Raw genomic sequence first — 10,881 nt, forward strand, 5'->3', positions numbered from 1 at the left:
GGTGTGCGGGGGAATTGCCTGGGCGCCGATCCCGACACTCCCCCAGCCCGAGCGCACGCAGCGTCCCGGGGAAATGCTGGAAGGCAAGTCGGCTCTCTGTTTTCACACCGATTTTGCAAAGCCACTTTTACTTCTCCGAAGCTAGTTCAGAATTTGGTGACTACTGTGATGAATGAAGCGCATTATCTGACCCAGATTCATGACAGGAACGACACTGTGCCATAAGACTTTGGATAGATACGTCCATGTCTCCTGGATTTTCACCACTTGCAACAAAGTGATGCTAAATCAGATTTCACAAAGCTTAATTCTCATAATCAGCAGCGTATTCCTAAATTACTGGACACTTTTACCAGTAATTTACCAGTGGTCTACTTTGCAAATTAATTCTAGCTTAGAATTACAGGAATAGGGTAAAGAGTGTGGTGTTGTATATATGCCACTGTTCTGACTTGAAAAATACAGCGAATTATTTACTACAATGAATTATCACTAACACTGAGAAAAAGAGAATCTACCAATTTCTCCCTTTGGATGTAAACATTCTAAGTTATTTGCTGTCTGGTTAGAGGAAATGACTTCCATTTAGTGAATTCCAACTTAATATTAAGCTATCATATCACCACATCCCCTCTGTCTTCTTTGACTCCACCAGCCCTTTCTAACAGCAGTAAAATCCACCTGTGCTACATTAGTAGCTACAGAATTTTAGAACTAGAAAAGATTCAAGATATCATGTGGTTCAACCCAACTAAAACTATACTCAGCATGCTTGTTAAACAAAATTATTTGAAGGAAACATTAGAAAAATGAAACTGAATTTATCCTGTACACACTCACTGAGAAAGTTTATTAGCTCCCTGATTTTGAGAAAGAACTTACTTTTTAAGCAGCTGAATTCTGGCATACATATTAAAAAAATCATCACATTACCTATTTTCAAAGTGACAGGACCATGCAGCATGGAGATCACAAAGAAACACTTACAAATGTTGGCAATCAGTCATACACCACGAAACCAAAAGCGATTTATGTAGGAGTTTGGCATGCTAGATTGTCTCTAAATTTCTATGACTAATTTCTCAAGTAGTTTTATTTTTCTCAGTCACTCTACTTACTACTTCGCAATATAGATGACAGCACTTGTTTGTATCCAAGGCTCCAAAGGGATCAGTGAATAAAATATGGTTTTAAAGAAGGCTGATTCTAAAAGTAACAATGGAACAAATTATAAGATTTAAATGGGAAAATATGAGATAAGTTAGTTTTCTCCTTTTGTGTCCTTTCAAAAGCTAGAGACCATTGTTCCCCTGCTTTTTGTTGTTGTTGTCATTCCAGTCCTACTTTAATCTATTTTGAACCCATTCATAATTTCTGTTATTCTGCACCGGGTGTATTTTCTTTTCCTTGCCCCAAATTTGTGTTCTCAACAAGTATATCTATCAGTCAGCATCTTCAGAGCTTCAAGGTGACCTCTTCCATTAAAAAATAAAATATATTTGATGATAATACTAATCCTTTGTGTGAAACTCTCATATATATGATCCCATTTCATTCATTTTTTTTTTTTTTTTAAATATATCTTTATTGATTTCAGAGAGAGGAAAGGAGAGGGAGAGAGAGAGAAACATCAATGATGAGAGAGTCATTGATCGGCTGCCTAGCCCGCAACCCCAGGCATGTGCCCTGACCAGGAATCAAACTCCGATCGCCTGGATCCTAGGTAGAGCTCAACTGCTGAGCCACGCCCGGCTGGGCCCATTTCATTCTTAAAACCAAGTAGCAGGGCCCTGGCCAGTCTGGTTCAGTGGTTAGAGTGTCGGCCTGTGGACTGGAGTGTCCTGGATTCGATTCCAGCCAAGGGCATGTACCTCAGTTGCAGGCTCGATCCCCAGCCCTGGTCAGGGTGCGTGTGGAAGGCAACCAATTGATGTGTCTCTCTCACATTGGTGCTTCTCTTTCTGTGTCTCTCTCCCTTCCACTCTCTCTAAAAAGCAATGGGAAAAATATCCTCAGGTAATGATTAAAAAAACAAACAAACAAAAACAAGTAGGAGGGTTAATATATGGATTTACATCCTCTAGAGGGGAGAAGGCAAAGCCCAGAAAAGTTAAAAGGCCTGCCCAAGATCAAGGCTAAATAAAAGATTGAATCAAGAATATAAGTCAAGTTTCTTCTCACAGGGCCCAGCATGATTTCTTAAAGCCACCTTTTTTCTTAGGTGTATCAGCTAGTCTCCGGTCATCACTCTGTCTCTATTGTCACTCTTCAATCCCGCATCTATTTCCATGTCAAAATGTTTATGACCTGCATACAAATTGCTGCTGACACGATTCTAACTACCAGTGACTTCTGATGACCATTAATGCCCTTATAGTGCTTGACTTCCTAATGGCCCTTAGGGACAACTGGGACACTTGCATGGAGATGACATGGAGCTGATGGAACACGTTTCTGGTACCTGTGCCAGTAAAAATTCTATATATTTAAAGAGGTCTTCCCTTCTCATACCTGAAAACGATGAATCCATGGCTGTCTCAGAATATTTTGCCTAATTATCATCCATTAGTGGCTGCAGTGTTAAGGTTCTGTATGTCAGATTGGGAAAATATAAAATTTAAATTTACATTAAAACAGTCAATTACTATCATTCCTATCAGACAGGGACCAGTCAGGAAACCACTCTGGGTTAATTTAAATGAGGAAATTTAATACATAGATAATGAGTGATGAAAAGCCAACAGGGAATGGTGAAGCAACCAAAAAATTAGTAATAGCGAGAAGCCCCTACCACTTCTAGGGCCTCAGAGACAAAGTGCAAAGTCTTATTACCACAGACTAGAAGCGACAGTTGCCTGGCGAGGAAACTGGAACTCAAGAGAGGCTGTCTAGTGGGGAGCTAAAACCACAGAGCAAACGGGCACTGCAGGGAGAAGCCACCCAGGAATACGCTAGGGGGGGAGAAGTACCCTGGCTTCTCCCCGCTTCCTCTCCCACAGCACCTCCACCCCGCCCCAGGGACCTAATCTACCTGGAGGCTGGCTGGCAAGTAAATCCGAGAAACATAATTTGTGGGTGAAGTATCAGAAGTGAACGTTAGTTACAACAACGGCCAAACCACTTCCCAAGGCATAAAAGAGAAATTCAGGGGTGTAATCTGGTTGCTAAATTATGCTCAATTTACTTTTCTTTTATATAATGAAAATGATCTGCAAAGCTCTGAGTAGCCTAGACATTGTAGCATTTGGCACATAATGTAGCTGGTTAGTGAAAATAATGCTGAGTGTAGAAAGTGATGTAGCATAAGCAGCACCATATTTTCTCATTACTCACTTTAAGCAATAATAATGGCTATCATTACACAAAAATATATACTATAATCATACAATTTACTTGGTCTGCATACGATTTACTTAGCTTGACTTAATACATTTATACCTATAATTACGTACTTATACGCATTCACTCAAGACTCACTATGCAGTGTGCTATTTACTAGCCCCTAGAAAAACAGTTATTTTCATAAGACAGGGTCATATCCTCAAGAAACAAAGAAGACAGGAATTAAGAATAAAGTAAGGGACACACATATCACATATGTGTGATATGGAGAGGAGCACACAAATAAGGAAGCAGTTCATTTTTCCAGGGGGCAGAGAGTCAAAGAAGACTGCACAGAAGAGAGGATATTTGAGACAAATGCAAAGAATCAAAGCAAATGCTATGTCTCTCCGGAGTCTTCCTAGGCTCTTCTCCCACAGGCACAAAGATCTGTAGAATGGCTGCTTTCATCTCATCTTTTGGACCACTTTTAATGCTGAATCATCTGCTCACTTCAAGAAAATGCTTGAAATAATTCCTCACATTTCCACTCACTTGGCAATGCAAGAAACGTCACAGAGATATTCACAATTTTAAAAATCTTCAAGCATTACCCTCTTTTTCTATCATTCCCATCCCAGCCCCTTGCTATCCTGCTTCCTGTGTACTACTAAATATTTTATGGCAGTGAATCTTTGTTCTTTGTTTTCTTTTTTAACACAACCCCAGAGATAACAATTTGTATGCTATGCTGGAAACTCTGCCATTATCCAAGACTTGATGGCCTTCTGTTAACTATACCCTCACTGGAAGATAAAATACCAAAATCTTACTGCCTGTGTAGACCTTTCCTGTTACAAAAAGATTGTAAAAAATATATGCTGACACCTGTTTCAGATTCATAAATTGAGGCATTACTTATACCAACAGAAGTAAAGCCATCCCTTAAGATAAAAACCAGGCTCAGGGTCCTAAGGCCCATCCAGCTTCACAAATATCCACCCTCTTGGCTATGGCTAGCTATTGCTTACATAGCATATTGGATTTGCTTCTACTCCGAAGCTTCTATTGCATGCAATGAGAACTAACATCCCAGAGGCATGGCCTTTGTCCCAAGAAACCAAAGAGGCTTTTTTTCTGTCCTTTAAACAAATCTTCTGGAAACCTCAGCATTCAGTCTTCCTGGTAATCATCAGTCTGTATATTTTTATGCTGTGAGTAAAAGGGAACCGTCTCAGGTGTGAACAGATTCACAAAGACAAAGAATGGACCATTGCTCACTATGAATCAATTCTTCCCTGACTCAGCTGCTAATCTGATGAATCCACTTTGGTCTTAAGCGCCTCTCTGACTATAGCTCTTTCACAGCGCTCCGAAAGACACAATCACATTCTGATAATCTAACAAAACATGCTATTTTATGTTACTCCTCAAACAGAGAAGGCTGGGCTTAAACTAAACCCAGACACTCTACTCCTCTTTCAGTGCAACGGGACTGTCATGACTGTCTTACTGCTACTGATCACTTTTTAAACCCAATGTTAACTTCAAAAACTAATGGTTTTCCAAAATTACTGATGTACATTTTATGTAGATATGCCATTTTGCCCAGAACAAAAAAAAGTGGGTTTGAAATATGCAGTAATAGTAGAAAGTAGAAAATTCTTCTTTGCTCCCTGTTCTTGCTTACTCACATGACTAATCTTTGGTGCATGTTTTTATTATGGGCAATGAAGGAAACAATGAGAATGTATCACCTTAGTAGGTATAAAAACGTTTATTTTTCCATTCATTGATGATTTGTTATATATCATTTAATTCCTTTATAATATAGGTGTTATAAATTGCGTTGCTCTCCAAATAACTTAGGCATGAAAATGTTTGGCTCACAGTAAAGCCAAAGAAACTGCCATTTTCTCTTTCGGGCCCAACTAGTTGTCTTTAAAAACTTTTTGTTGTTGTCCTACTCTAAGATTAGGCCTCAGATTTAGGATTAAACAGAATCAAACAAACAAATGAAATTTACTGATTAATAGGGTGTCTCTTCCCCCAAAATTAGAATGGGCCCAAGGATCTTCTTCCTGCTTTCATGGCCCATGGAATGAAAAAAATATACAAAGGAGATAACACAAATGATAGATAAATAACATGTGAGTATGAGTTCTTCTAAATTGGCCTATTTTGTCACATCTGCCCCATCTGTCAATCCTGTTTTAGGAAGCTAGTAAAGACACAGTGTTTCTATAGAAGAGCACAATGTACTCATCTTTGCAGTCCAGGCTTTTAAAAGAAGAACCTATTATAGAAGAATGAAATGATTGTTCTGCATTAGGCTTTTAGAGCAATATCATCTTAAAGCACATGTCCCTGTTCATGGAATGAAGTATAAAAGAGAAATTTCTGAATGGAAATAATACTGGGAAATAACCTTTACAATGTATACAGTTGATCAAAACATCAGGAGCTAAAATCTTATCTTAAATCTAAAAAACTTATTAATAAAAACATACCTAATTGTTAAACTACAACAAAAAGTAGTGGCTTTTCAAGCTATGTTTCACAAATCCCATGATTATGGACTTTTTAGCTAGTAAAGGCATGCATATATTCCTTGGAAAGAATGCTGCACAGATATTCTAGATGAGTTAGTGTACAACCATGACTGGCTAATAATATAAAAGACTACATAATTAAAATAGAATAAACTTTAGAGTTTGAGTCCCCAGGTAATGATATGCTAAGAAATTGGAAAGGAAGATTGTACAAGATATATAGATAATTCTAAAGCTTATAGTCAGCTTATATGCAAATAGGGCTAATAAAATATAACTTCTTTGCACTAATAAAGAAATACCCCCTCACCTTTATGGGATCCAAGTAGCTGCTACCTACTTTGGTCCCTTGCTGGAGGCATGTGTCTCTGCCCTTAGGTAGTAGCAAAAAAGAGAGGAAATCCCTCTTTTGCTTTCCGCACTTCTCCCACCAGACCCTTCTGATGAGGGGTCATTTTTTGCTCAGTTGTCTCCTCAAAACAGTTTTCATCCCCATGCTTTCCCAAGAGCTGGAGTCCAAGCCCTAACACACACCTGTGAATATGCCCAGGATTTGACTTGGGCCGCTGAACTTGGCACAGAAATAGTTGCTGGTAGCTTTATTGAGATGATGCTCTCACATTCCTGACGGCTCAATTCTATGACTGTCAAAGTATGGAAACCACACAAGGACCAGCCCAATACCTCCTGGACTTTAATACTATAATATTTTGAGAATAAAGATGAAATTTTAAAAAGAGAGATAACCCAAATCGTGCTTTATCAAGATGGCTTAGAATTTTTTAAATGTATCTAAAAATGCAACCATGATTTATGACAAAGGCAAAAATGGGATACAGCGGGGAAAAATTTTTTTCAATAAATTGTGCTAGTTTAATAGACTATCCATATAGGACAAAAAATGAGCCTCTATCTAAAACATACACAAAAATAAATTCCAATAGAGTATATATCTAAACATAAAATATAAAACAATAAAGTTTTCAAAAGAAAACATAGAAGAATGTCTCTGTGACCTTGGAGGAGGCAAATATTTCTTAAACAAGACACAAAAAGCACTGACCATGAAATTTAAAAACTGGAAAAATTGTACTATATTAAAATGCCTACTTGGTGTCAAAAATCACCATTAAGAGACTGATAAATCAAACAATGGCACCGAATGCTGTCATATATATATATGTCAAAAGATTCATATCCAGAATATACATACATATATATATATATATACACACACACACACACACACATATATATATGATCTTAAGCATTGAGAAAAAGACACACAACCCAACAGAAAAATGAACAAAAAACTTGAATGACCACCTCACAATAAGCATAGAATGGCTAATAAGCAAGTATAAAAGGTGTTCAGTCCCATTAGTTATCAGGGGAATGCAAAATGAAGCCACACTGTAATACTACCACCTACACACAAGGATGGCTAAAATGGAAAAGGCGGGGAAACACCGCATGCTAATGAGCACGTGGCGCATCCCCTTTGAGACACTGCGTGGCAGTCACCCACAAGGCGTGCTCCCGGACACTCAGGCTCTCTCTTCGTACGGTTCCCAAACTGGAAGACACGGCCATCCGCAGCGGAAGGAGGAATAAAACATCATGTATTTTAGGTGGGGGGCTATCAAACGAGTCTGAAGACTCCCCACGACACACAGGCAGCTGGAGCAAATATGGAGCGGGTGAAAACGACGCAGAAAGCACGGGTACTGCACCAGGACCGCACTCAGACAGCGACCGCGGGTCTGGGTCTCGGTTCCTCCCAAGTCCTGGAGGGGCGGAGCGGCAGGGAGCACGAGCGCGGGCTGCTGGGGCGCACGCAAAACTCAAGTTCTTGATCTAAATGCTGGGTACATGGGCTTATCCAGTTTCCTGAAAACTTACCCGGCTGTATCCAAATTCATGTTAAAACTGAAACGAAAGAATGACAGGAACAGGCCAAATACCGCGCTTAACACCCAGGCGACCAGGAGGCACCGCGCCACCCCCCGCCAGGCCCTGCGCACGCACAGCGAAGCGGGAGCCTCATTGGCTGGGATGGTGGCGCGCTTCCGGAAGTCGCGGCCTCTTCCGCTTCCGGGCCAGTCTCCTTCCCGCCTCCGCGCCGCCCTCCGCGTGGCCTGGGCCCCTGCCTCCAGCCGCAGAGGTGAGCGCGTCGTGTGCGCCTGGCTGCTGCCTCTCCCTCCAGGTCACCGCGCCGGCTTCGGGCTTCGGCTCTGGCGCCGCCATCATGAACATCCGCAACGCCGGGCCGCGCGACCTCATGAACATGCAGCACTGCAACCTGCTGTGCCTCCCCGAGAACTACCAGATGAAGTACTACTTCTACCACGGGCTGTCCTGGCCCCAGCTCTCCTACATCGCCGAGGACGAGGACGGGAAGATCGTGGGCTACATCCTGGCCAAGATGGAGGAGGACCCCGAGGACCCGCCGCATGGCCACATCACCTCGCTGGCGGTGAAGCGCTCGCACCGGCGCCTCGGCCTGGCGCAGAAGCTGATGGACCAGGCCTCCCGGGCCATGATCGAGAACTTCGGCGCCAAGTACGTGTCCCTGCACGTCAGGAAGAGTAACCGGGCCGCCCTGCACCTGTATTCCGACACCCTCAACTTCCAGGTCAGCGAGGTGGAAACCAAGTACTATGCAGATGGGGAAGATGCTTATGCCATGAGGCGGGATCTCTCGCAGATGGCAGAGGAGCTGAGGCGGCCGCTGGAGCTGAAGAAGGGCGCGTATGTGGTGCTGGGCCCCAGGGAGAAGCAGGGCACCCGGGGCGGCGCACGCCCTGGCTCTGAGGAGTCGCGCCAGGAGAGGAGGAGCCGGGGCGCTGGCAGTAGTGGCAGCGACAGCAAGGAATCCAGCGAGTCCGTGGAGAGCACCGATGTCCAGGACAGCCCAGAAGACTCGGATTCCACCTCCTAGAACCTGCTGAAGGTACTGTCTCTTCTTGACCCAATTCCTTCCCTCCCTAAGTCCCTGCACCATGCCTCAGCCCGCCCAGCTGCATCCTATCCCATCCCACCCGGGTGGTCTTGGGGAAAGGTGTAGATTCGGTTGGGGGAAACTCATTGCTCACTATTGGAAATTAACAGCACTCCAACTCATATGCTGAAAGTAGATACAATTCTGTAAAAAAAACAAGCATTTATCCTGCCTTTTTTGGTATGAATTGTGTACCACGTAGTTGATGAAATAAATTCCTTCTTTATAGAACTATAACAAATGTAGAAACAATGATAAAATTATAAAATAACTATTTTGCAACTTTTGATGAAGTTATATATCTAGCCAACTGTTATGAGTGGCTAATACTATTAGGTAAAAGTTGGAGCTCTTTTTAATAATGGATCAGACAGAGCCAACACTTCAAGTCAATGATCAAGTGTAATATCACTAAAAGACAAGTATTATGTGCTCCCTAATGCAATAGGACGTACACAATAACACATAAAGATTCTTGCTAAAAGGAAATTTTATATGTATGTATAAAATTCATTTTGGATCCAAACAAGGCTCTAGATCTAGCCACTGTTTTTGTTTTTAATATATCTTTATTGATTTCAGAGAGAAGAAGGGAGAGGGAGAGAGAGAGAAAAATCAGTGATGAGACAGTTACTGATCGATTGCCTCCTTCACACCCCAACTGGGGATCCAGCCCACAACCTGGGCATGTGCCCTGACCTGGAATCGAACCTCCATCTCTTGGATCCTAGGTCGATGCTCAACTGCTGAGCCACGCCCGGCCAGGCTCTAGCTACCATTTTTTAAACGGTAGCTAATGGAGCATATTAAACTCCAACATGATTCAATCGTTCAAATCCAGAATGAGAGAATTTCTACAGAACAGATGATGTAGTCTCTTTAACCAATAAGTGTCATTTTTAAAAAGAGGAGGAGGAATTTATTAAAATAAACTTTAAAGATATATTGACCAATGCATACCATTGTGGACATTGTTTGATCCTGATTTAAACAAACCAAATACAAGACATTTTTAGTGAACCAGGCAAAATTTGAACATGGACCATTAAGGAATTAATAATTTTGTTAGGTGAGCTAAATTGCATTATAGTATTATATTAAAAATGTCCTTATCCATTAGAGATACATACTGAAATAATTAGAGGTGAAATAATATGGTTCCTAGGATTTACTTTAAAATACTCCAGCAAAAAAGGAAAACAGAAAGGGTTGCTAAGGGGGAAACAGATAACAGAAGATTGGCAAGATAGAATAATTGTTGAAGTTGGATAACAGGTAACTGGGAGGTTCATTAGGTTTTTTTGAATGTGTGAAAATTAACAAGCTAAAGGACAAAGACAGTTATTGTACTTCCTTAATCCACACTGACACTAAGCTGCCACTAAAAGTAGTTTAAAAGACTTTACTTTCTATCAAGGAACTTTGTAAACACCTTAAGAATTTCAAAGGTCAATGAGCTACTGTCAATTTAGAAGCTTTAACTTGTAATTCTAGTCACCTTACCCTTAAATGCAAAAAGGCAACAACTTCCTCATCACAAAGTCTAGTCATGGGTGGCATACACTGCAGATGACCAAAATAAATGCTGTCTGATTATTTACTCATTCATAAAAATTTTTCTTTGTCAGACATAAGGTTTAGAACTTGGTATACAGCAGTTGTCAGGACAACTGATGTTTACATTGAAGCTTTAAGAATATATGAACTATATTTTTTATACAGCAAGCTAATGGCACAGTAACCCTGTTTTATTTCCATTCACTTATAGTTCCATAGGTTATAAACATTTTAATATAGAAAGTTCTTGAAAGTTAGAAAGAATCTGTTCTCAGAGGAGTCTTTGCATCTGACTTTTAACAACCTGAAGGTTTCATAATGACTGATTGATTTGGTCTAAAGTTAAATGCAGCAGAACAGTCTAAAAGGGAAGATAAAATTAAGCAAAACTTATTGCCTTCAGAGGAGTATTTTCACATTTACAGCTGTCTTGAAAATCTGGAGGGCTCT

The 10,881-nt window shown here is 40.9% G+C and overlaps 1 protein-coding gene across 1 annotated transcript; it reads left to right on the top strand.

The window, feature by feature from the left end:
* Nucleotides 1-8,118: 8,118 nt before the first annotated feature.
* Nucleotides 8,119-8,814, top strand: NAA11 (N-alpha-acetyltransferase 11, NatA catalytic subunit). The gene has a single exon (XM_016213049.2). The coding sequence runs from the start codon at nt 8,122-8,124 to the stop codon at nt 8,812-8,814; it is 693 nt and encodes a 230-aa protein (XP_016068535.1). The 5' UTR covers nt 8,119-8,121.
* The last annotated feature ends 2,067 nt before the right edge of the window (nt 8,815-10,881 follow it).

This window comes from Miniopterus natalensis, chromosome 1 (assembly GCF_054644295.1).
Source record: "Miniopterus natalensis isolate mMinNat1 chromosome 1, mMinNat1.hap1, whole genome shotgun sequence".
NCBI classification, from domain to species: domain Eukaryota; kingdom Metazoa; phylum Chordata; class Mammalia; order Chiroptera; family Miniopteridae; genus Miniopterus; species Miniopterus natalensis.